Genomic DNA, 27871 nt, shown 5'->3' with positions numbered 1-27871 from the left:
GTGCCCATCGACAAATGCTAATTAAAAGAAGTACATAGGAAACAAGTTAATTTAAAAGTAGAAATGAATTGGAACAATATGCTGATTTCTAATGCAAAACCAGTTCGAAATTAAGCTTGCTGACTCCAGGGAAATTACAGAAAATCTAGAACCGAATTGATATCGCGACTAGATTATAAATACATTGTCAAATCAAAATCATATTCTCTACACGGGACACTAAACCAATGTAGGATACTGTTTTGTTCAATTTAGTGCATTTCATTAGAACCGACGCATATCGGTCTCTTTTAGATTTATTATGCAACGCACAAATCGAACTTATTGACAAACAAATTCCTTCTCGTTTTACATGCATAGAGGGATGCGGATGCATCTACATACATCAAACGTGCATTGTTGACGAAAAGAATACCGTAAAAAGCAGGAATAAGAAACGTAGATCTATTTAGAGAGAAGAGAAGTTCTAATTCAATGCAATTCGCTAGAGGAGCCTTGCAACACGTTCCATTTTAATTCAGAACATCACATCTAGAAGGTCGGAATATTGGGAAATTTTCTACGACCGCTGAATAAAATTCAACTGATGAAAGAAAACTTACAAGACAGTGTGTTGACTGAAAGTGAAAACGCAAGAATGCTCACGAATTATTTCCCGGTACCTGGAAAGAGAACAATGAAGGTCTCTAAATGGAAACCATATTTTTTTAATATTACTAAGTCGTCAAATTTTAATAATAAATTATTACTTTGCATAATATCAATAATTTATGGAAATACATTTTATTGAAACTCTTAGTTACTTAATGTGTCCGGGGCTCTACAATACAAACCGCCTGACAATATCATGTATAAAAGTGGAAATAAATTCCACGGCATCTTTCTGGTAAATTTCCATTTGTGAATGAAATAAAACCAAAACTCTCCAACCTTCACTGAACTCACAAAAAACCGGAAAAATCAACAAAATGCAAATAATTGGAGCCAGTTTTAGAATGTGTCCGAATGCAAAATTATGTAAAAGTTGCCCAATTCGGTTGCAGAACACGCGAGGTGGTGCAAGACAGCACCGATTTATAAAAAAATGTTGGAAACATGTAAACATCAAAGTAAAGTAGCCCACATTGAAATACGAAGTAAACTTGCTAAACTTTGAAGATTGCAAGAAAAGCCGTGTGGGTCCTACCAACCCACGAAGATTCAATAAAACATATAAAACTACTTAATTATTAAAAAGACGTCCTTCACAAGGTAACAGTTCAGCAACCGGTAGAGGAACATCTCGGTCATCAATGACATTGCCCGATATTTTCACTTGTAACAGTGGGGGCTCATAAGCACTTTTGCTGGTGGAGCGACTTTCAAGACACAATCCATCTTTAAGCATACCGTTGGCAGTGCTTGATGCAGGTCAGCATGCACTTGTGAGAGTGATATGGTTGTTGAAAATTCTAGCGCCGAAGAAGTTGAAGACCTATGTGTAGGGTTGTAGTTATTTTCTGTTAAATGTGACTGGATTAGAGCCGCAATGATTTCAAAACTACCAGTGATAATATTGGTTTCCATGCTAGGTAAGACACATTTTGGAATTTTGAATAACCTTTGCAACGTCCTTAGTAAAATATCAGGGTGATCAAGAACCAGACCACATATTAAAAAAAAAACAAACGGAAAATTCTCGTTCTTTTCTTCCAACACCAAAGATGATCATTTAATTAATGAATCGTGATGTTTTCTCATGTAGTCTTTCACTTCTATAGTTTGTCACGATAGGACCAAAAAAAGTTAAAAAAAATCCTATTCATTTACAAAAGACCGGTGATGTGTTTTTCACAAAAAAATATTACTATCCAATTCTAAAATTTTTGTTGACAATGTAAAGCAAAGTAATTAATGCACAGCCATTGATTGTGAATTAACGGTTCGTCGAATAAATATTTTAAATGCAATTTTATTCAACACAGGCTAAAAAAATTAAATTTATACAATATGCTCACGGCTCAGTTAATAATTAACAAAAGCTACATGAAGTATTCACCTGTGTAATTTCATAAATAATTATCACCCACATGGTTTGTTACATTTTTAAATCACACGCTTATGGATTTGTTGCCACTACCTATTATAGAAATGTAATAGAGGACTTCCACTTTCCTGTGAACAATATTATTTAACAGTAATTACAAAGTAGGAATTTGTAGAGGAAGACTAGTTAAGTTAGATAAGAGATTGTAAAGATGAGCACTAATTGAAAACTTATGTACGCGTCACGCAACTTATGGTTTGCCAACTGGTAAATTTATTACTTTATATATAAGAACAGTAACATTTGTCAAATGAGGAATGTGCGTTTGGACTCCACTAATATTCATTAATAATAATTTCTTAATAAGTAGCTCAGGAATCACAAAGCGGAACATTTTTTATCTCAAATATCCATACCACGACAACCAAAACATAATTACACCTCACTGCCAACAAAACTTGTCACGAAATCTCAACCATTTCGTCAGTAGCTTGCGTATCTCAGCCACTTAATTATCGAAATTTTACCTTTTACTACTTGAAAATTCATCCTGACACGGTCATTAGCAAGTATGACAATAGAGCGAGAAAACGTGAATTACAATTGCTTAACAACTTCATTTAGCAGATTTTTCAATTGTGTCAAAAAACGAAACAATCTCTGTGAAATTACGGCACTTAAAACGAACAATGGCACTGATTGATATAAAATTATACGTCTTCCAGATTACAAAGTGTTGCAAAATGAAAAACGCTGTATTTATGTAAATTGTACAAACAAGTGTTTTGGTCATTCATGATTACAAAATAACGTGGTTCATTAAAAATTAAGATATTAATTCGCGTTTATGAGCTCACACGCTCACAAGGTGAAGATTGTCTTTTAATTATCTGAAGGACAATTATCATTGTTTAATGGATTAATAATGTCACTTCACTTCTTCAGGTTTTCACCGGGAAGCGTTCAATTTAGGCCAAAAAAAACTGACACGTTTAAAATCAACACAAAATTGAATGTGGTAGAAAAGGTGGTAACGTTGTGCTTATACTAATTAAAACAACACGTTTAAATTAATTGAGTTACCAACTAGAAAATCAAATTCTAATGAGAAATTCATTTCGTACCTCATGCTTATTACTGCAAGTTTTAAAGCACATTAGATTAAACGTTGAACTGCATTTAGTTTAAATTAGGTATATACATATAAAGTTTAAATGTAATTATTACTCGAAATAATTGAGAAAGTACCAAAAAGTTCGTCTCCAGTAATTCAAAAATTGCAGATTAGTTATGTAATTCAAGTAATTTAATTTGTTTATCTTTTCCTAACAGCTAACACATACTTTAAATTTTACAAAAAAATTTGGCACAGTTAAATTAACACAATTTATCTAAAAATTTGTTACAACAAAAATTTTGTTACGTCTGCTCTTGTAACATTGCTTTTCTCAGTTCCTTATTGGTGCAGGTCTTGTTTTCGATATAAATTAATGTTTTTCAACAAATTATATAAACCATTTGTTTATCTCCTGCTTTCACTTAAATATAATTAAAAATTAAATTATTTGCAAAAAATCCAAATTTAGAAAATGAAGGTGATTTTAATTAGCTACTATTTTAAATTTCCATCTTTTGAGTTTAGTGTAGCATCGTGCGTGTCTGAGAATGACATCTAAAATTACATGTTAAAAAACTGACTCGTCATAATATGCAGAACTAACACGTTTCGAATTTCAGAGATTGATGATTTGATGATAGAAAGTTATTTTCAAATAACATGCGTGCAATAATAACGTAAATGAGCATTTTCTATTATCTCATCATTAAAATTCTGAAATTAATACATCATAAAAATAAGACAATTATCCTATTTCTTTTAATACTTCATCTGCCCATTTATTAGAATTTGCGAATTTGAGTCCTGGTTGCATTAGATTTCTACAACTATTGTTATTATCACTAATTTACCAGAACTTATACAGATAGAAAGTAAATATTCAGGAAGTTGTTAATCATGATCAAGAATTATTGCAAAAAACGAATTTCCATTATCTTATCGCTGCTGCAATATCAAATATGCACCTAAAGTTATTAACCATGCAGAGACTCTTTAATCGATCAAAAAGTAAAAATAGCTGTGAAGCTATTATACAGGGTCCGGCAACACTTGTGTCCACCCCGAAAATCGTCTTTAATTTTAAAGATGAAATTTTAGAAATTTGCATACGCTTATAGTTGGCAAAGCTCTAGAAGTTGACGCAAAATTTTGTTTTTTATGACGGTTTGGTTGGCGTCGCGACGCCTAAGAAGTATCATTTTTAGCGATTTTTGAGTTTTTGCGGAAATATTCGCGAATTCAATTTTTTTTCAACATAACTGTGATACAAATATCTGAGTTTTTATTTTAAATCTAATGCAAATTGTGTTTAAAATTTGCGAAAAAAACGCTGTTTTATCAAGTTAGTTTTCAAAATTATGACAGCGCAGTGACAAACTACGTTTACACCAAAATTTCACAAGTTACTTCATTCACTCTTATAAAGTTTAATTTTGATTAACACGGGCATGTTGCACTTTATGGACACCAGAAATCGTTAATTAACATCGACAAAGCGACAATTTCACCAAGTAAGACTTTTGTTACAACCTAAAGCGAACCAACGGATAGATGTCATTTGTGACACAAGATGTTAACAGATGGGTGTAAACGTAGTTCCCATTTTTGACGTATTGAAATTGGAAACTAACTTGATAAAACAGCATTTTTTTCTCAAATTTTGAAGACAATTTGCATTGAATCTAAATTAACAGCTGAGATATTTTTAACACATTTATATTGAAAAAAAATTAAATTAGGGGTTGACATCACAAACCCTCATAATTAGCTAAAAATTACATTTTTAAAGCGTCGCGACGCCAAAACTATCAGTGATAAAAACAAATTTTTACGTCATCTTCTAGAGCTTTGTCAACTGTGAGCGTATGCAAATTTTCAAAATTTTATCTTTAAAATTAAAACGATTTTGGAGGTGGACCCTGTATATTAAAAAAATATATACCGAAACCAAAAAATGTCCCATGAGAGTTCAAAACTGCCAAAATCGATAGATTCCACTGCCTACCAGTTCCTGAATGAACCAACCGCAAGGCCTAAGAACGCCTGTTTCTTCGATTTCATATCCTTTCTTACATTTTGTAACTGCGAACATTGATGGATACCGCCTTGAATTTAACCTTGTAGAAAACCCTTGCATTTCTCTACGAATTTTGCAACCGGACTTAACAAATCCGTATTAAACAAACGAAATAAAAGCCTCGCACATGTACAATAGATACTAGAAAAAACACATTAAAACAGCTCAGCAATCAAAAGTAATCCTGTTGACGACAACAATGATACATCCGTCAGATGCAATTGGAAACACGAATGCAGTTCGCTAAATCCTGCGAACATGACTTGCGGCGATTTCAAAACACAGGCTTAATGCAAACAGGTATATAACGTTCAAATAAACATAAACAGATGGGCTCGACCGCACGATTCTCGGATGAACGAACAATAAATTAAACTGTGTCTAGTAAAAAGTAGATTTACCACAGAAATGCGAAACTATTTGATGTGGTCAACGTATGTGAAATTATTTTTTAATTGAATTGTGCATTCATAAAAACGGGGTAACCTAGTCTAAATGCATTTATTAATTTCGAAGTTCAGCCTTCACGCGACATTTTCTCGGTTATATTCAGTCGAAAGGTTCAGATTTCGACAAAACTGAAGGAAGAGTGTCGTAACAAAGCAAGTTCATACATAATATGTAAATTACTTTATTAAGAATGTAACGTAACAGAGTTCTTATCAATTAAGTTGTGAATATTATTGTTTAAAACATAATCCATGTAACATTGTCTGCTGTGCGTAGACTGAAAACTCCACAATGCGTCGGTTCTTCCCACAATTACCTAATTAGAAACTGTTTATTGTTTGTTATTAAAAAGTTCAACTTGAAAATACAATCGCGGTTTGTCACGCCAGGGCCTTTTTATATTTTCACTCGACGAAAAAGATCCACATTTCGTTAGAGGACCACATACATAACGTACATACGGTGAAATTCCCTTTTTGAGCAAAACCGTAAGGTGAAGTGAAGTTCACCTCTAATTACTAATTAGCGAATCGAAGCAGAAAGTTTATCCGTCTGAAATACTGTGCAGACAACTGTTCATTTTAATACAGAATACAATAAATTTCTATGCCAGCAACATGCAATATTCAATAAAACTCTTTGAAACTAAATTCATTATTCTCTGCATGTTAAAAGTTAAAAGAAAATTGAAGTTTTAACGTGAGTTTGCTCGTTATTAGTTCAACACTTTTAAATTAATATTCCGAATAGCAGCAAATATTTCCGAGACATTTATTTGTTTGCCAACTTCAGCTCCATAAATTTTACTATTATCTAATTCTTTCACGGCATCAACATATCATTTACAAGTTCCAATCCAGTTTGGTCCACATCTTCCAAATTTCACTTTAGCTAATGAAATGAAAATTATTCAAATATTCCTGATCGTTTATATAACTGAATTAAAATGTACAAAACTGAGTCTAACCGGTTTCAGATCAGACGTCCATTCTATTACAAACCTATGAAAATGAGAAAATTTAATTAAAAGTGTAACCATTGTACATCAATGTTGCAATTAGAAAAAATCGCATTATGTAAAGCTTGTTTCGCCGAGTGAACAAAATATTTGAGTGTTATTACAAGAGCGCTAATTAGTAGCTCCGATGTCCATTGCGAAGTGTGAACAAAAACAGTGATGCATAAACGGGATTACATAAATCTGTAGTTGAAAATTCCAAGTTGCTACCGCAATTAGACACTGATTTCTATAATAAAATTAGTTGGGGCAAAAAGTTTTATTTCCATGTTGAAGACATAAAATCAATATGCAACACTCACATGCAATTTACAGTTTGTAATAGAATTTAAACAATGTGGTTTTGGAAACGGTTCGCAATTTGCTTTGATTTGAAGAACCTCAAATGAGCTTTCAGATTTTTACGGTATAAATCGTTACTTAATTAATAATGTAATCAACCCATCGCTCACTCACTTTTAAACATCTGCGTTTCTGTGTCAACTATGCTTTCTAAAACAGTTAAGTCTTAACGTTCAGGGCGCATTAACCAAAAAAATAATTACTAAATAATCATAAGCGACTTTTCACACGTTGCTAGAACACGATTTCCGCCTTTGCTCTTTTTCGGTACCAACAAGGTCGTGGTAAACACTACTATCTCCACGACTCATTAAGTAAATCCTGAAATTTACTCCATCAAGGTTGATTGCAAAATCTGGTTCACTTTTAAAAGGAAACAAATTCAGCGTTTTTTTAACTAATGAACGGCTGTAAATTATAGGAAAACTAAAAACGTCTTTGTTTACGTGATACACTTTCACCAACATATCGGTCGTCCTTCACAGTTCATGATTCTCGTGATGGCTTTTAGATTGTCATGATTTGATTATATTAGTAGTTCACGATGGACGCATTCTACGTCCGGAAACTTTCAGTTTCTTAAAGGGATTCTGTTCGAAAGATAAAACTGCAACATCGAAAACAGCACAAATATCCACAAATAAACACCGAAATGAACGAGTAATGTAACTATCCCAAGCAACATGAACTTGTATAAAAAACGTTTAAAAACACAATTAACCATACGTATCAATACGGTATATTTGTGTGTATAAATATACCGGAAAATGTCCGCCCTACATACCATTATTTTTCGTATATTTTAGACGTTGATTTAACTACATCACTATTCGATTAGAAAACATAGCTCATCTTCATTTTCAATAAGAAGATTATATACGTTAATTCTTGGTATAAATCTGATGTTAATATTTCGTTTCATTTTGATGTTTTATATACATTTAATAGGGATGTTAATTTTAGGTAAATAAAATGCTTTTGTTGCACGAATTTTAAACAAGTAAATAGTAGTTTATTTTCTGCTATATAATATCAAAACATAATATAAAAAACAAAACAAAATTATTGTTCTTAAATGCAAATACAACGTAATTCTCTAAAACATTCTAACAAAATAAAAACATTTTATATGAAACAATAACATATGACATGAAAATTAACAAGAGTAAATTTTTATATAAAAGTCCGCCAATTAGCGATCACATATTTTGCTATTTTTGGTGAAATTTTGACTTTAATATAAAACTTTATTTTTCTTTTTTCTGTAACGTATACGTATACCTGGCCTTCGATAGTTTTAGCCAATCTTGGATAGATGATTTAATAATTTTCTCATTTGCATCAGGGCTATCCAGATATGCTAGCTTAATTGCCTCTAAAGTGATTTTTATTAAATACTTGTGGAAGTTTCTTATTAACTTACCCATTATTACAGTACACATTTTTGTGTTTTTGAACGGTCTTTTATCCTTTCCAGACCAATTAAATTTCATCCCAACTTGGTTGGTCAAGAGAAACTTTAACATATTCATAGTAGTGTTCCTCACATTCGACCCCCCAATGGTAGACAGACGTTTTTTCTAAAAACAAACTTCGTTAATTAATTTGACAAAAATATATTAAAAGCATTAATTTATTAATCTATGAAAAATAAATAGATAAGGCATAACACATTTCAAACAGAGAGAAGCAAAACGAATTACCATGTAAGCAAATTTGTCTTCATTTCTTAAAAATTCCTCCACTGCTCGGTATTCTGATTTGTTAGCAACAGGCAATTTAGGAAAATCAGGTGGTCTTTCAATGAGATGATTGTTTTGCATTTGTAGGGTACGTAATATATTGTCCAGAACTATAGAGTGTTGATCTTGAACAGCAATAATTTTTTCTAAACGTCGTAAAAGTATTTCCTGAAAATTTGTTTCTAGAGATTCTAGAGTGGGTGTGTGAAAAGACGAGATTGGTGTGCGTGGTGTTGACACGTAAGTCACGGTAGTATCAAAGGAAATACAAGAATTTTCGTCTGGTTTGGATGTTACCGAGCTTTCCTCTTCGGAAGAAAATTCTTCCTCAGATTCTTGTGTCCTAAAAAAGTACAATAAGTGTTTGTACATTACACTTTCATCAAACTAACATTTGTCTTTTGGACTTACACCCCTCATTGTCAATTTGTGTCTTTCTTTTGTTAGTCTGTTTTGTTAGTTCTGTTAGTTTCCGCACCAAGGGTTCATTGGAAGTACAATCCGAGCTGGTACTTTGCTCGATGATTGTGTTTAAAAAATTATCCGCTTCTGCATAGTCGGCTATAAAAACAAATGTTATCAATTATTATACAAAGCAGTACCTACCGGTCATGAAGCAAACATTTTTAATTTCATATTTTTTCCAATGAGACATGGGTGTTTTTTTATTTCGTATAAAATCTTCAATAACTTTCTTTCCTGTATTAGTTGGCCACCAACATTGCTTTTGTTCTTCGGTCAACCACTCGAAAGGCACCACTGAGCATTCTTTGCCTTGAAATTCAATCACAGCATACATCTTCCTTCTGGAAGGCATGGAAGTTAACGTTACTGAGCAAAATTTTTATATTTTTATAAATTTTGAAAACACAATGAACGTAAACCAAAATTAAATATGAAGAATAGGGGAACAGTAAAAACCGTTTTTATAAGGGAATGCTAGATATTTAGTTGTAATATTAGAAACATTAAAAAAAATTTGGTCCCCCTCACTCCAAGCATAATATATACCTAATTTTGAAGAATCTAATGGAAAAACAAAAAAATTTTCTTGATATCTAAATTTTTTTCCAATACATTTATAAACACTGTCAACACAGATTATAGATTTAATAACATATAATTTGTTTTCCACAGCCACGATATTATCAGGAATAGATGTAGAAATTAAAAATTTATCATCAACTTGTAGCTTTGAGCATTGAAAGTAATTTGTTGATTTGTCAAAAATATGAACAGGTTTTAAACATACTATATTGTCATTACAACTATTACTTGCTACTGAATTATTTATTTCATGTAACCTGTTGTTCAGTTGCTGTAAAGGACGATTTTTACCCCTAATTAAACGTTTCAAGTGTCCCAGACAATTTTCAAATGCAAAACAACTATAAATATTCAAATCTCCATATAACTGCACATCATCACAAACGTGAATTAAGGAATGAACATTGTATGAATTAAAATATTTTCCATAAATATTAGGACACAATTTGACAAACTTTATGAGAAATAATTTTGCCTCAGCCACATACTTAGTTTTCAATTTTTTACTACTTAAAATAAAAATAGCCACATGAAGTAACAAAAAATGCCTGTATACGTTATTAGCAACGGAAAAGCGTAAAAGTACAGGCCCAAAGTATAACAAAAAAAATCTAAACTCTGTTGCTTTCCATCTCTTCAAAAAATTCAAACATCTCATTTTTCTTTTAAAATCATTTGGTATGAATTTTCTGTTTCTCTTTATACAACTGTCGATATTTTTAATAGTAGATTTTGAAAATTTTACATTTCGTTTTCCTTCAGTCCAACTCAATAATAACCTTTTCATGACACCAAGAAAAATGAGATGCATAGGATCTAAAACAAACATTGAGACAAGTCCTATATTTAATCGCGTGAGTGGTGATTTTTTTTTAATATGAGTGTCATTTTCTGTTTCAACTTCAAAATCACTGTCTTTTCTTAACTCAAATTCTTCATCAACGGGATAATATCTTTTTTTATCAGCGTAAATGGTTTTGATACGACATCTCTCGCATCCAAAAATACTTGTATGGCCCTTTATTTGTTTTAAAAAAGCTCGAGCGGGAGCATCGCAACTGAAAAATTTAATTGCGACGACATAGTGCTTATTAAAAACATTAAAACCGTTCTTCAAGACCAGTTCACATTCTGTAATAAAATCGTCTAAAAATATTTCTAAAGTGTCAGGTTTCCCATTCCCACAAAATACTGCCACAACAAAAGGCGTTTGATCTTTTAAATTTTGACTACGGACAAGAATTGGCCAAAATTCTAAGTTACTACTGTTATACACAGGAATACCATCAACATTAATTTCCAAATTGATAACCAAGTGATCATCAGTATCATTATCAGTACTATTGTCATTCTTGTAACCACGCTTTAATTTTTCTTTAAGTCCATTAACTAAGCCAAGATATAACATTTCACCATTATTTAATTTGATTGTACTAGTAGAGCTTGGAGTCCCTAAGATTGTTCTGGCGTCTTGAGGCAAAAAAGGGTAACATTCTGCTATTAGAACAACTAACTCATTAAGGCACTTATGAGTAACATTATTGTTAATTGCCCAAGTTTTTAAACCCTGCATAAAGGTTTTTTCATACAAATTATTAGTAGCTTTTATTTCAGTGTTACGTTCCTTAGTTTCAGTTAACGTTTGTTTATTATAAAAGTGATTTGTTTTTACTAAATGTTTTTCAAGTAAATTTAAATTTTGAACACTTTCCGAGGGTGTATCATTTAAATTAATATTGGTTGTAGTTGCAAAACATTTTTTGGCATGATCATTTGTTAAATTGCAATTGCTTTGTAACGTCAGACTTTCAATGGCCAATTTTGCATTTGCTGCAATCTTTCTTCTCAAGTGTCTTTTACTAATATTTTTGTTCAAATTTGCCATATTTAAATAACTGCGTCTTACAAGTAGTTGTTTAGGAAGTGCTCTAAAATTCATTTGATAAAAGGTCAATCAACAAAATTTGGGAAACTTACCTCTGTTTCGAAATAAGGCCGTTTCTCGCTTTGCTTCGTTTTGCGAATTTATACTAATGCAATGGCAGCAAACACGTGCAACACACTTCTACCTAATATAAAATTGATTTAAAAAAAGATAAAGTAATAACAAGTGAGAAACTTACCTTTGCGGAGTACCTATTTCGCTTTCACAGAGGTTGATTTCTTTGTTCCGTTATTTTAGCAACAATTTTAATTAATAATAGCCGAACACGTGTTACACATGCGATGATTCTGCACCACCACTAGCCGATACAGCACATGTGGAATAGTCCATCATGCATAATGGCGGGAAAGCATGGGGTAAGGAAGGTTGTAAAAATCTTGCATTGTTGCAAGACTATTTTAATAAATAATAAAATTACGAGCATTAATTATACTGACACTGACAAAAAAAATTTGGTATGCTGCGATACGATTTTAAATTTATTTTGAAATACCATAATAGCGAAACAAAAAAACCGCCTATCATTTTAAGCAAAATAATGCATAAACTTTCCCTCCAAGCTATCAGACGATAGCTTGGAGGGAAAGTTTATGATAGGCCAGGTCCACATAATTATGACGATCTTTGTGCATAATAATATTAATAATACAAATAAATTATTTTCTTAAGATTACAATACCGGCTGCTTAAAATAAAAAAATGTGTTTTAAATTTAAACTTAAGTTACCTGACTCATAGCTACATGTATCAAATAAGAAGTTTTGTTTATTTACTAAACACATTTGAGAAGGGTTTACATAATTGTCTTTTCAATGTTTAATAAACGAATATATTAAAAATAGTAATTAAAAATACAGGCTTTTAACGTAAAAGCTCTACGTTTAATAACAATTTATATTCAACATCTATTACACGTACGTATAAAATTGTTGCAGTTACAAATTGTTGCAAAAAAAAAGGTTTTCCACATAAAAAAAAATCGTAGAATACTCGTTGACATATTGCATATGTTTAATGGTTTATAATATACTGGGTATTTAAAAACTATTTTTTATCAACGTTTTATTGATATTGTAAACAACGTTGATTATCTGCTAATAACTGAAATATAATAAACGTTGATAAAACAAAATGCATATTACATATACGTCTTTTAAATTTTTTTTATATGGAACTTCTAAAAGGAATTTATCATAAACCGGAATTTTTTATACCACTACCAAATTTAAACCATTTTTGCGTATAAAATGCGTTTATTATACAGGTCAATGTTGCTTGGGATGGTTTCATGTGAACGATGCCACACTGATCGAGATTGTTGATTCGAAAATTTTGATAACAGTTTTCAGGCATTTCTTACAAGATTTTTCCATGTCTTTGCGCAAAATGTCCTTTAGGTAACAAATTCATTTGAACGTAAAATTGTTGCACAGAAATCGTTAATTTTCGCATGAAACTTTGCCTCTTCAATCCATCATACCTCGAAAAATTGAAGACATGGATTTTTTTTAACATTTTTTTGGTGATCTATGACATTGTCCAATAATACAGTTTCACGGTGGTGCGCGACTTTCCGGATACCCTGTATGTATTTCGGAACTGAAAATTCACTATCAGAATTTTTCATCGCTTCTAACATTCGTGGATCCACGTCAAAGAATAGAATATGTTTTAAATTCTGGGTGAAATTATGCGTACAATGAGCACCAATAACACTAGGCAACCAATCCAAAATTATTTTTTGTGCCATTAGTAATTTGCATCAGTTGTAGTTAATCTGAGTTTGCTTAATACATTGATGATAACAAAAATGCCAAATTGGTAACGGTCACCGAAATAATAAAAAAAAACAAATTTTTATTTATTAGTGGCAAATGTATGCTACTAAAAAAGTTTTTATAGGCAATTGGTCTTTTTCTTCGACTTTCTCGCTTATAATGGATGTCTTGATCGCGAATGGACATGTAGCAAGAAATCTGCTCAATCGCAATGGAACAATCTTAACATTTTTTTTTGGGTTTTATTGCATTTCGCCGAAGTCCAAATTTTGATTTGCAACACCCTTAATTCATAGAATTGAAATTGTAATAGATATTTACATAACAAGTGCGGAAAGTGAGCAATTTCGCAGATGTTACACGAGTGCAAGAAAGACACTTTCCGACGAGTTGCGTACACTATTTTTCCTACGACCTTCCATCATCAGGAAGAAACCATAAGTCTTGACAATAGTTCATTTCTTATCTATTCTAATTATCATTTTTTACGACCATGAGGTTTTATATGAATAAAAGTGACGTATTCCACATAGTTAGATGGTTGATGTTTTCGTACATCAATTTACGAAAGTAAAAGTCACTAGTGTGATATGAATATATCCGCACAGACCTGTCAAAATTGTCTTGTCAGAAACAACCTTACCAATTCATTTTTACCATTATGCATGTTGTTTTACAGTGAATCGGCTAGATATTTAAGGCCATGTTCAACGTTTTTCTCTTATGGGGAATCCCATGTAAAGTTCTGGGAAGTTTTCAGACTTAGTTTCATAGTTATCAAGTTCGTTCAAAAACTCATCTGTTTGTAATACAATTCTGTAACGATTGGCCGAAACAAAAAAAATAATTAAAAAAAAATTCGGCAAGTTATAATAGTTTAATAGTTCGGAATTTTCAGACCATTCCATAAAATAGAACCTGTTCAAAATATCAAGTTTTTTCTTCGACCAAATTGTAGAGAATAAACTTGTGATGACATTGATAAAAAAAATTCTTAAATTACATAAAAAATGATTTAGTTATCTTCCCAGAACGGTTACACGTTTTTGAATCTCGTATCAAAATATGATTTACGACTTACGTCTTGAGGGTAGATTTACGACTGTACCCTCATTACCACAGATTACATTATTTGGGGACCCAACCATCTGACCATAGCACAGACAAGCTGTTTGAATCGAGTACAGAAATTTTATATTTTATAAATACAGGATGTGCAAATTACGGTCACCCCCTTAACGTGAAAGATAAAAATTTGAAATATTGCAAACGCTTATGGATAATCAAGTTCCACAACCTAACGCAAAAATTTGTTTTTACCACGGTTCGATTGGCGTCGCGACGCCTATGAAGTGTAATTTTTAGCGATTTTTGAGTTTTTGCGGATTTCAATTTTTTTTTTCAAAATAAATGTGATAAAAATATCTGTTTTTACTTAAAATTTAATGCAAATTGTGTTTAAAATCAGAGAAAAAAACGCTGGTTTATCAAGTTACTTTTTAAAATAATGACGGGCAGTGAGTGAGAAACTACGTTTACACCAAATTTTCACAAGTCACTTGATTCATTTGTATGAAGGTCAATTTTGACGCGAACGTATTGCTAGACGAAGTGATAAGTGACAAATGGTTTTATAATTTTGTTTACAATATATTTTACGAATTAAATATTCAGCATCAAGTACATTTGTGCCGCCATTGACTAATGTGACAGTTGTTTGGCATTCTCGTTTTTTGTCAAAACCAAACCACTATGTTTGCAGTCAGATCTTTAATTATTTTTCGAGTTTTGATTGGTCAACCTTGGAATATTATCACTTTTACACGAAAAGCAATAAAAAGGAAATTTTCACTCAGACCTCTTTCTTATCAGCGGTCAGGCTTGAACCCGAACCCCCGCGGATACCGGGAGACTACTGTAATTTTAATCGTCCAAAAATGTCTTGGGAGTATTATCGAGTGATAATATCGATTTAATTTATACAGTTTCAAATTTGGTTTCCAGGTAAAATTTACAACTTTCTTCTTAGGAAAATTCATGTGCCGTTTAGCAATTTTGTGGGGTTTGAAAAAAAAAATTATTGCTGCTAAAAAGTTAGGAGTGGACACTGCAAACAGTGTCTAATACCACACTTTCGGATCACAAGAGAAATGTGCTTCGAAATTACCCTGTTGTAAATTTTTACGCCCAAAACCGTTCTATTCCTCAATTATTGTGTCTACCCAAACAGATAACGAGACTGTTATAAAATGTCCGAGTCCCGCACTTCTTGACAGGTATATGACAAGATCTGAAAACTGAGTTGGGCGAAACGTTTAACATGGCCTTAAGACAAAAATTCAAGAATTACATTTGTATTTCAAAATAACTGTCAATTTTGAATTTCAGATATATTCATATACTGTTCCAATTCTTCAAACGTTTTTATGGCGTACCACCCTTAGAAAAGCTAATAACCCACACAATACGCCTCATAAATTGCGGTTTCGACCGTCCAGAAAGGTTTTAACAGGACCGGATGCATAAAAATATTGCATCGACAAATTCTGTTCAATTCTGTTGCAGACCAAACAGTAATAATATGCAACAAATTTATTTTTGATTTTCCGATTATTTTTTTTTGTGATTCAATTTACGGGCGATGATATGATAATTAAATAGACACATATATGATTGATTTATACCTTCATTTACACTTTTGATTCTTACTGAGTAGTAAATTAAAGATTTGGATGTTTCAAAAAAATTTTAAAATGACGAATGGGCAAAGGAACAAAACCACATAGTGCTTCGACTGCCTCCTTATTACTGTGTTCTGAACCCCATCGAATTAATTTGGAGCTCTTTGAAGAGATCGATTTGGAAGATGAACAAGTTTCTAAATTTAAGCTCGAACGTGGTGGACATGATTCGAACAGAAGCCGCCAAAATTGGACCCGATTTGTGGAGAAACTGTTTTAAACATGTTTAACAAGTTGAGGACAGTTATGTGTCGCCTAATTTTCCCAAATTTGTGATTAATTTGGAAGAAAGCGGCGGCAATGAAAATCTCACTAAAAGCGACAGCGATTGATTTCATTCTAATTAATTAAAAAGAACAAACATTTAATTGTGTTTACTTTAATTCCGATTTAATTCTTATTCTAAACCCGGCCCTGTCCCAAATTCGTTCTTGACCAGTTTCGGGTACCTGAAAATGATTCACAATGGGGTTGCTTGCACTTTTGAGAACCCTCATAATCTTTGCGGTAATGAGGACTGTGTGCCATAAAAACGTTAGAAGAATTGGAACAGTATATCACACTAGTGACTTTTAAGCCTCATTTCCACGGTCCGTTCTAGAGAGAACAGAATTTGATTTACGATGGAATTTGAGTTATTGCACCATATTTTGCGGTCAGAAAATTTGCAAATCCTATTGCACCCTTGGTTTACAATCCTCTGTTCCGATTCGGGCGGACAAGCTGGTTGAAACGCCGAACCACCACACGGACTTGCTACATTTGATCGTAACCAAACAGTTTTAATTACTCCAATTCTTTTAATTTGAACACTAATTTTTTATCATAATGTTAATAAGGTAAATAACACATATAAATGTGGATTAATTTTAATAAATATGCTGATAAATGTAGATGAACATACTTATTTCCTGCATTGAAATGTACAGAATCATTGTATGAAAACAGGCGCGAATGAATGCAGGTAGGTACGTTTCTTATCTTTGTGAGTGGATTTACCCTTTTGAAATAACCGACAGGTCTGTATTTTTGTGGATTTGCTCAGTTATTACCTGAGGATTTGAATTTTTAATTTTGTTCTATGAATTAAATTTTCTGAATATTAGTGAAAGTTAACATACCAGACATATCCACGAACTAAGTAACTTGAAAAATAAATAAAATAAAATAAATTTATAAACATTCTGTACTGGTTCAAAAGCACGAACCATCTTGTCTGTTCGACGGACATTTCAACGCAGAACCAAGACAGAACGCACCGGACAGTTCAGAACGCACAGAATAATTGAAATTAGCCGCTCCTTTGGAGAAAACTTTCAATAAACAATGCATTTCAGAATTTTTGTATAATTAATCTCGTTAAATAGGAATAAAAAAATGTTACTGAATTTCAATTAATTATTCCTGACATTATTTTACTGGTGGAGAAGTTAGCAATGAAATATACAAAATTATTCTATGAAAACAGGCGGGAATGGATACAGGTATGTAGGTTTCTTATCTCTGTGAGTGGATTTACCCTTTTGAAGAAACCGACAGGTAGTATTTTTGTGGATTTGGTCCGACTTATTACCTGAAGATTTGAATTTTTAATTTCGTTCTATAAATTGAATTTTTCTGACTTACGACGGTTTATATGAGAATTTACCTACAATACAAATTTTACTGCTTTAATTGAACGAACTATCTTGTCTGTTCGACATCGGTTCGGCGGACATTTCAACACAGAACAAAACACAGAACGCACAGTAATTAAATTGGTCGCATAGAATGAACCTAACTTATGAAATTATTTTGTACGTTCGAAAAACAGGGATTTTTTGGATTTTGGTCAGAGATATTACCTGAAGATTTAAATTTTTAATTTTGTTCTATGAACTAAATTTTCTGAATATTAGTCAAAATTACCATAGCTGACGTATCCACGTAATAAGTAACTTGAAGTATAAATAAAATGAAACAAATTTAAGAACATTCTGTACTAGTTCAACTGAACGAACGAACCATCTTGTCTGTTCGACATCGGTTCGGCGGACATTTCAACACAGAACCACGACAGAACGCACCGGACAGTTCGACAGAGAACCGAGACAAAACGCAGAGAACCTAATTAATTTTTTTTAATTGCACTTCATGATTGCTGACAATTGATTGGTAAAAAAGAAAGTTATTTAACATCAAATAGTAGCTGCAGTTTTCAGATTATTACTTATGAAATGGCCAAAAAAAAGTTCAAATCATAAGATTTAAGGTCATTCTCAAATATCGAACGTAGCTTATTTGATAAGTAGCTATTTATTTCTCCTAAAAATTATAACACGTCGGACGAACAAGTTGGTTCTGTCCGTTCTGTCTTGGTTTTGTGTTGAAATGTCCGTCGAACCGATGTCGAACAGACAAGATGATTCGTTGAGTTGAACCAGTTCAGAATTTATTTAACTTCATTGATCCTTCAAGTTTCTTATTTCGCAGATACGTTGTGTAAGTAAATTCTCCTAAAATCTATTTAGCAGATTTAATTTACAGGATCATATAAAAAATTTAACTCTCCAGGTAATAAACCTAACTAAATCCATAAGAATACAGAGGCCTGTCAATTATTTCAAAAGGGTTAATCCACTTACATAGATAAGAAACCTACCTGTATTTATCCACCTTTTTTCATGCAATGATTCTGTAAATTACAATGCAGGAAATAAATATCTGCATTTATCGCCATCTTTATTACAATTAATCCACATTTATATGTGTTATTTACCTTATATTAACATATGATAAAAAATTAGTGTTCAAATTAAAAGAATTGGAGTAATTAAAACTGTTTAGTCCGTGTGTTGGGTCGGCGTTTCAACCAGCTTGTCCGCCCGAATCGGAACAGAGGATTGTAAACCAAGGGTGCAATAGGATTTGCAAATTTTCTGACCGCAAAATATGGTGCAATAACTCAAATTCCATCGTAAATCAAATTCTGTTCTCTCTAGAACGGACCGTGGAAATGAGGCTTTACTTTCGGAAATGGATGTACGAAAACATCAACTTTCGGAGTCATTTAACCGTGTGGAAAATGCCACTTTCATATGGGGTCGTAGGAAAATTGTGTTTTGTAATAACTACAACATTTTTCCTGGTGTCATTAACAGTTTAATGTAAAATATTTGTTGTCCATGGTATCTAGATATAGAAAAAACAACTTCGCTTACTTGAATTTCAGTTTTATTTTTTTTCAAAAACTGTAACCAATAGAAACTTTTTAAAGTCATTTTGTATTTGGCTAACCTTATTTAGAAAGATTTGTTACACCACCTTTTAGCGCAAAATGCCTGTTGACCAGGATAATTTAAGTATGCCCCGCAAATTACCAAATATTTCTATCTGTCATAGTTACGGAGATATTAGGTTCAAAAACTGAAAAAAGACTGCTTTACCGTACGGTAGCTACATACCTTCTAAATATAGCAAATTCTGTCTTGGTTTCGGAGATACGGACCACAGAAAATTAAGGAAAAAATGTCCACCGAATCAGATTTACACTGTAAATTGAAAACATTTAAGGGTCTACGAGCCTGCCCGAAAATTTCGTGTTTGAAAAGTATGCAACTTTAACAACACCTTTGATTGACAGCTGCCAAAAGGGATTACCGAGGATTTGGTAATGAGCGGATCATAAACTTTATGGAAACGGTCGCTTGACCTGCACATTTCCTAAGAAACCCAGCGGTTGGAACAATAAATTCGTGTTGGACCAAAGATGAGTTAAAATATCCGGATTTGAGTTTCTCTGCGTTTTGAGCTTGTGAAATTTCTGGTTCTAGTAGACAAAAATTTTACGGGTGTAATTTTTTTTCAATTAATGGAAAATGTATGTATAAAATCCCCAAATTTCCAGTTCCCATAGTACGTAATGGAAGAATGTTTTTTTAATTGAAAAATGTAATTTTCGTAAATGTGATCCAAAATTTTTCCTCACTGGTCGCCGGGGAAATTTTAAAATTACTTATTATTTTAATATTTTTATTTGAGAAAAACGCATTTAATTTTTTTTAACCAAACCTTTTACCTGACACATGAGTTTTTGGACCTTTTAGACTCTGTTGTTTTCTGTGATTTAAAAGTTAACTCTTCATAATAATACATCCCACTAATCAATAAAAATACTTCCCTAATTAATATTTTTTAAGCCAGAACCACTCAGGAAAAGCAAAATTGGCGTTTAATGTTATTATGCAAAAAAACTATTTTTTAAAAAATCTGAATCCACTTGTGTCTTTAATTGTACGAATTTTACACAATAATCCTCGTCTCTAATCTTACCTGCTACCGGTGGATTTTATAGGTTACCAATAAGACAATTAGCTTTCAAATATGTCGAAGCTAACACCATAATTTTCATTTCAAGAAAAGACTGTAAAACCCAAAACCTATAAATAAATACCTTGAAAAAATATTTAAATTCTTTCAATTTTTGGATACTTGTGTTTTTGACTGGGCTCGACTTGTAAATCAATGTACTTTTTTAAATTTCTAGAGTTTTATCGATTAAAGTTCAATGTTGTTTTTTGATGTTTTTGATGCTAGAAATACGGGTTTTTGTTGAAAAAAATGCATAGAAAATAGGAAAATGACTAAGAAAACTAGGCATAATAATCTGAGTTAGAATATATCATATATTTAACTACTTATTGTTTCAACATATAGTGTATTAACTTAAAAAAATGTATGTTTGAATAAAAAATAAGTACCTTCAACTTTTAACTTTTTTAAAAACAAGGGAAAGTCTGAAAAATATACTTGAAAAGGTAAAATCTCTAATTTTGAGTGTTTTTGAAAGGGAAATTCGCTTCGCTCATGGAGATTTTGTCCGAAATTTGTTTGAACGAAACCGTATTCATTTTTGTTCTGAAGTAGCCCAACAGAAAAAACAGGGTAAAAAGACGAATTTTAAGTATTTTTAAATGGTAACTTTTCTTGGCCGAAACCGTATTCACGTTTGATAAAACAAGATATATTTCTTAAAATTTTGACTTTTTTAAAAAGGGTGACTTCGAAAAACCGAGCGAATTCTTTAAAAATTTTAACTTTTTAAAAACTTTTGAAAACCAGACTAAAAGCATTAAAAACAAAGTGTTCTGAGAGGGCCTACTAGTACAAAATTCAAAACAGGGTAAAATCTTTGAAAACAGGACAAAAGACGAATTTTAAGTATATTTAAATTGTAACTTTTCTTGGCCGAAACCATATTCATATGTGTGCTGAAGTGGCTCCATAGAAAAACTGAGCAAAAAAGGCAAATTTTATCTTTTAATTAAGAAGACTGTTAAAATAGGACTAAACTGCTTAAAAAACAAAGTATTTCGAAAAACCGGGCAATTTCTTTAAAAAATTTAACTTTTTAAAAGCTACTTTGAAAACCAGGCCAAAACCGTATTCATTTTTGTTCTGAAGTAGCCCAACAGAAAAACAGGGTAAAAAGACGAATTTTAAGTGTTTTTGAAAGGAAATTTGTTTGGACCAAACCGTATTCTTGTTTGAAAAAACGGTGTATTTTCCTTAAAATGTTGACTTTTAAAAAAAAGGGTGACTTCGAAAAACCGGTCAAATTCTTTAAAAACTTTAACTTTTCAAGTTAGTTTGAAAACCAGGCTAAAAGCATTAAAAATGTGTTGTGTTCTGAGGGGGCCTACTAGTACAAAATTCAAAACAGGGTAAAATCTTTGAAAACAAGGTAAAATTCCTAATTTTAAATGTTTTTAAAAGGGAAATTTGTTTGTACGAAACCGTATTCACGTTTGATAAAACAGGATATACTTCTTAAAATTTTGACTTTTTTAAAAAAGAGTTCGAAAAACCGGACAAATTCTTTAAAAAATGTTAATTTTAAAATATACCTTAAAAACGGGAGTCTTTTCACGATTTTTCTGCTTTTCTGTTAACCCTTGAAAATCGGGGTGTTTTCCTTAAAAAGTAGCTGTGTTCTCAAGGGGCCATCTTAGTAGTTTAATTATACGAATTTTAAAAGCAATTAAAAATGTATTTCGAAAACCTATAAATAAATATCTTGAAAAAATATTTAAATTCTTTCAATCTTTGGATACTTGTGTTTTTGACTGTGCTCGACTTGTAAATCAATGTACCTACTTTTTTAAATTTCTAGAGTTTTGTCGATTAAAGTTGGTCAGTTGCTTTTATCAAACTTGCACGTCAGCAGTTTTTGACAAAATTTGGTGTTTGGGAATAAATTGTGTTTTTGATCATTTTTATCAACACCAAGATTTGAGCCAACAATTTTATTAAAAAACGGTGATGAAAAATATTAGGAATAGTTCCGAAAGTAAAAATGTAATTAGCGGTTTTAAGTCAGAATTATCGGATAAAGTTTTTGAAATAGAAAATGTTCCCAATAATACACATTTTATAATTGCGGAAAAAAGGTCTTCTAATTTAAAACTGGAAAATACGAAATGTAAAATTAATGCGTAAATAACAAAATTTTGTGTGAAAAACAGTGAATTATACCGAGTCCGGCAACAGTAATAATCACCCTCAAAATCGTTTTTAGTTTCAAAAATAAATATTTGCAATTTTGCATTCGCTTTATCAAGCTTAACAATCTAAAGCAAAAATTTGCGATGCGTTAGAAGAGTAATTTTTAGCGATGTTTGAGTTTTTGCGTAAATACTCGCGAATTGTTTTTTTAACATAACTGTGACCAGCTTCATCTTAAATTTAATGTAACTGAGCATAAATTGCTGTTTTAACAAGTTAGTTTTCAAAACTATGACGGACAGTGGCAAACTACATCAATTTTTTACAAGTCACTTCAATTTTGATTAACGTTGATTGTTGCACTTTTTGGATACTAAATAGAAATAGTTAATTATTTACATTGAAAAATAAGAACTTAGGGCCCGATTTTAAATCAGTGGCGTAAAATTGCGTTGTCGCAGTTGAAGATACCTTTGCTCCCTACCATCGCTAAAGAATTATTTACAATGTCAGGATTAATATGAAGGTTTACTGCCTTAATTACTTAAATATTTTTAACACATTTATATTAAAATATATATACAGGGTCCGGCAACACTTGTGTCCACCCCCAAAATCGTCTTTAATTTTAAAGACGAAATTTTGAAAATTTGCATACGCCCACAGTTGACGAAGCTCTAGAAGCTGACAAAAAAATTATTTTTTATCACGGTTTGTTTAGCGTCGCGACGCCCAAGAAGTCTAATTTTTAGCGATTTTTGAGTTTTTGTGGAAATATTCGCGAATTCAAATTTTTTTCGATATAACTGTAACACAAATATTTGAATTTTTGTTTTAAATCATATACAAATTGTGTTTAAAATTTGCGAAAAAAACGCTGCTTTATCAAGTTAGTTTTCAAAATTATGACGGCGCAGTGGCAAACTACGTTTACACCAAAATTTCACAAGTCACTTCATTCACTTTTATAAAGGCTAATTTTGATTAACACGGGCATGTTGCACTTTATGGACACCACAAATCGTTAATTAACATCGACAAAGCGACAATTTCACCAAGTAAGACTTTTGTTACAATCTAAAGCGAGCCAAAGAATAGATGTCATTTGTGACACAAGATGTTGACAGATGGGTGTAAATATAGTTCCCAATTTTGACGTAATGAAATTGAAAACTAACTTGATAAAACAGCATTTTTTTCTCAAATTTTGAAAACAATTTGCATTGAATTTAAAATAACAACTGAGATTTTTTAAACATATTTATATTGAAAAAAAATTAAATTAGGGGTTGATATCACAAACCCTCACAATTACCTAAAAATTACATTTTCAAAGCGTCGCGACGCCAAAACTATCAGTGATATAAAACAAATTTTTGCGTCAGCTTCTAGAGCTTTGTTAACTGTGAGCGTATGCAAATTTTGAAAGTTTTATCTTTAAAATTGAAGATGATTTTGGGGGTGGACACAAGTGTTGCCGGACCCTGTATATATATATTGAATGGTTCCAAAAACCCTCACAAATAGATAAAAATTACACTTTTAAGGCGTCGCGACGCCAAAACTATCGGTGATAAAGAACAAGTTTTTGCGTCATCTTCTAGAGCTTCTTCGATTATCCATTAGCGTATGTAAATTTTTAAAATTTTACTTCTATAAGACAATTTTGGGGGTGACCACAAATTTTGGCGGACCCTGTATCAGAGATAATAAAATATTATTTCTCAATACACTAGCTACAAGTACCTTCGATATTTGTTGCCGAGAGCGACCAGTTGGGTCTTTACCTGCTTTTACCCGATAGCAGTTTATTACAATTGGGCGGAACGTCAGTGACCCCCTAGTGAGCGGTCGTAAATCATGAGATTTGCATAAGATGATTTGCGTTAGTTGTACTGTTGGTTGCCTATTTTTGATTTGTTTTTTTATTAATAACTTCAAAATTATAGCATAATGACAAAAACAAAAATGTCACCTCCATAGAGGTTTTAATTCTCCACATGTTGGTATTTTTTTTAACTTCCTAGGTTGCTTCATATTCCTTAAAAACGAAAAATGGGAATTTCAGTTTTTAATTAATTAAAGTCAAATTTTTCACTTTTTCAAAATTCGAAGATGTCACCTCCATAGCTCTACCTGAGACGCATACATACAGAGGTCGAGCGATTTTTCAAAGTCCAAAATGCGCTTCAAAAACGAAAAATCGTAAGCCATATACGGGTATATGCGTAGCGTAGACCCTTAATGCTTCGGAATATGTAAGACCGAAATCTTAGCAACAAAATTGCGAATTGCTGCTGGAATCTTCATAATTTATTCTAGTTCAATCACGGATTTAGGTGGTTACTTAACGTGAACAATATTGACTTGACCTGGTTCCAGAATTAAGGAAACTTCAAGGTTTGCTTGTGACAAAGAAAGTCACAATTTGTCGTTTCCCACATAAACCGAAATATGCAATGAAGCATAAAGAGGAAACTTACTTTCACTGTAAGATGTATATCAACATTCTGTAAGTCTCCCAAGTATACACGAAATCGAGAGAAAGGAAGTCATGAAATTTACATACATACACTCTCAGAATATACACTCTCTGTACTTATCTAGATTGATGATGTAATAAGGTTAAATTAAGTAAGAATTTGTTGCAGCATTCCCTGATTTACTTTACGGAATCACAACCATACACCATGATAAACCTGAAGGATCAAGGATATCCAAAATGGCCACTACGATAACAGTGCCATCAGAGCGCCAAAAGCGACTCTTACCCTATATAAACTACTATGTAAGTCGCAACCAGAGAAAGCCCTCTCGAGAAAAATACACACCATTCCTGGAGAGTAACGCCCTACCTGGACCTTTTATCCCTATTGTAAAAAACACCCCGGCATACAACCCAGTGACTGAGAAAAATCCTAACTACGTTGAGATATATGAGACTTTATCTCAACTGAAACACGCCCAACAAGCGCTGCGGTACAGAAAACCACCCAGTTATGTTCCCATACAGTACTACCATGAGTCTCAACCAGAAAGGACAACCATAGAGACGTATACACCCACGAATATTGATGTTGATGTTGAGGAAAGAAAAAAATACGAGTCTACACCTACTGTGTTCAAAATTTATCCACAGAAACCACAAATTGAGACGTATGTGATTGAGAAACCAGTTGAGAACTACAGAACGCCGCCACCAAAACCCTACTATGGGGAAAAAATTATAGTCCGAAAACCTATAGTGCTGCCACATTTTGTACAGAACGAAAAACCAGTGACTTACTCCATTCAAACAACACCGAAGCCTCAAGTGAATACCATCGTTGACGAAGAATACATCGCCCAAAAGTACACCACACAAGAAGCAATATTCCCTGATCCTCCTCCAGCTCAGTACGTGAGCGAGAGACCCCTAACCCACGTCCAGCAGTACTTTTCGTCACCTCTACCAAACGTTCCCACTGAAAATACGAATATTTTGGCCAAACTCTTGAAACAACTACAAAATTCCAATATGATACCACAAACTTTAACGCCTCAGAATGTCGATAATAGTATCAAGACTTTGGTCAAAATTTTAAACGGTTTGAGAAAACAACAGGACCTCACACCCAAACCGATCATCGTCGTACAAGAAGATTCTCAAGAGCATGTCGAGGATAATGACGAAGTCGTGGAAAAACCATTCCCGGAAAAAACGGATTATGGCCCGGGAACTTATACTCAAAGCTTCCCAGCTAATACTATAGAAGGAGGGACGCCTGGAAGACCTGGAATAGATTACCCGGCGTTGTCTTCAATACCACAAACGGACTTCAATTGTAAGACCCAGAGATATAAAGGGTTTTTCGGAGATCCGCACACCAACTGCCAAGTGAGTAGAATTATTGTTTCTTATTACCTTATTAGCAGTGTTTACGTTACTTCGTAATAGTTAGTCATAACTCGATTGTGGATATAAAAAATTTATAATTATATAAAATATCAAGAATAATAATAGTAACAAGGTCTTTCTAGTTAAACAGTTATTCGCACATTTGCGTATGCGTAATTATCACTTTTACCATTAACTTCAAAGTTTTTGAGTTGATCGGATTATGTAAACCTGCATTATGCCAATACACAAAGTCGAAATTTTAATTAATTATACATATGATTTCACCTTCACAACCAATTAAAATCTCGTCATTAACTCTAAGTTATTGAAACTATCTCTCCAATAAATTTCTCACTTTTCACAAAAACCATACTGGCAATGGACCGACAAGTTCATTGAAACTTTTCAATTAACTGAACTTGTCCTTTGAAACTTGTCCCCATTTCAATTTTTGTTGACACCTCATTCATTTCTTTATGCTTTTCCGACTAATTAATTGTAGGTGTGGCACTACTGCGACTTGAATGGAGGTCAGGCATCATTTTTGTGCCCCAATGGCACAATATTTAGCCAAGTGGCGCTGACCTGTGACTGGTGGTACAATGTTAAATGTTCCTCAACCGCACAACTGTATGTTCTCAATGAAAGACTTTACAAGTATATTCTTCCGTTGGCGCCCAAGTTCCCCGAGGATTACAGTGGACCTCTCGTGGATAGGTATAAAATCGTTTTTTTGAGAATTTAAACTGATACGTGTGTTTAGGTACCTCGCGCTTAAATTCCAAGAGATGGAAGAGAAGATGAAGAAAGAAAGAAAAAAGGAAGACACAAGTGAAGAAAAAGACGACTCTGATCAACTTCAAGACATAAGAAACGAACAAGCCAAATCGGAGGAGAGTTAAGAAGTTCGCCCGCGTGTTTAATTGCCATAGCAAAAATTATTTCCATTATTATTAATTTATTGTTAATTGAAGAGGTTGTTGATTTTTCTAGTCATTTGTCACAACTCGTCTCCAATCGTTAAGAACTATTTATTTAAGTGAATTCTATTTTCGTGGTCTCTTGTTAAAAAATGTTAAGATTTATTTTTCTAATTATTTAGGATAAAACTATTTCTGTACCTACTTTTGTTCTGGTATTTAATAAAATTGTTGCATTTATGGTTATTTTAGAGAAATCAGCAAATCTGGTCAAAGCCACAGCGTTCCAGTCTAATTCCTGCCAA

The 27871-nt window shown here is 32.5% G+C and overlaps 3 protein-coding genes across 5 annotated transcripts in view; 1 reads left to right on the top strand and 2 right to left on the bottom strand.

Annotated features, from left to right (window-relative positions):
* qin (tudor domain-containing protein qin) overlaps positions 1 to 27871 on the bottom strand; it is a 39393-nt gene that overhangs the window by 10292 nt on the left and 1230 nt on the right. The window lies entirely within an intron of this gene.
* Positions 1369 to 27806, top strand: LOC148172394 (uncharacterized). Its single transcript, XM_088038782.1, has 4 exons — positions 1369 to 1571; positions 25418 to 26643; positions 27149 to 27363; positions 27410 to 27806. The coding sequence occupies exons 1-4, from the start codon at positions 1529 to 1531 to the stop codon at positions 27546 to 27548; spliced, it is 1623 nt and encodes a 540-aa protein (XP_087894908.1). The 5' UTR covers positions 1369 to 1528; the 3' UTR covers positions 27549 to 27806.
* On the bottom strand, positions 8021 to 12104 carry LOC148172395 (uncharacterized). 3 transcript variants are annotated; one of them, XM_088038780.1, is made up of 8 exons: positions 11943 to 12104; positions 11797 to 11888; positions 11726 to 11747; positions 9379 to 9578; positions 9165 to 9333; positions 8734 to 9115; positions 8454 to 8610; positions 8021 to 8405 (listed from the first exon to the last, which is right to left on the bottom strand). In XM_088038780.1, exons 4-8 carry the CDS (start codon positions 9569 to 9571, stop codon positions 8278 to 8280), a joined length of 1029 nt encoding a protein of 342 aa, XP_087894906.1. In that variant the 5' UTR covers positions 9572 to 9578; positions 11726 to 11747; positions 11797 to 11888; positions 11943 to 12104; the 3' UTR covers positions 8021 to 8277. The 3 variants fall into 3 exon arrangements, with proteins under 3 accessions (XP_087894906.1, XP_087894907.1, XP_087894905.1); XM_088038781.1 differs by lacking the exon at positions 11726 to 11747; XM_088038779.1 differs by lacking the exons at positions 8021 to 8405; positions 8454 to 8610; positions 8734 to 9115; positions 9165 to 9333; positions 9379 to 9578 and having other exon boundaries at positions 9592 to 11747.

This window comes from Gnatocerus cornutus, chromosome 6 (genome assembly GCF_029298725.1).
Source record: "Gnatocerus cornutus isolate USDA-ARS CGAHR chromosome 6, icGnaCorn1.1, whole genome shotgun sequence".
NCBI classification, from domain to species: Eukaryota; Metazoa; Arthropoda; class Insecta; order Coleoptera; family Tenebrionidae; genus Gnatocerus; species Gnatocerus cornutus.
This window is presented reverse-complemented; position numbering and strand designations above follow the sequence as displayed.

What these genes read in the sequence shown, in the direction of transcription:
- LOC148172394 (XM_088038782.1), top strand. Translation starts at nt 1,529, where the DNA reads ATGATTTCAAAACTACCAGTGATAATATTGGTTTCCATGCTAG. An exon ending in AATATTGGTTTCCATGCTAG is followed by an intron (nt 1,572 to 25,417) that starts GTAAGACACATT and finishes AATTTGTTGCAG; the next exon opens with CATTCCCTGATTTACTTTAC. An exon ending in ATCCGCACACCAACTGCCAA is followed by an intron (nt 26,644 to 27,148) that starts GTGAGTAGAATT and finishes AATTAATTGTAG; the next exon opens with GTGTGGCACTACTGCGACTT.
- LOC148172395 (XM_088038779.1), bottom strand. Translation starts at nt 11,704, where the DNA reads ATGGCAAATTTGAACAAAAATATTAGTAAAAGACACTTGAGAAGAAAG.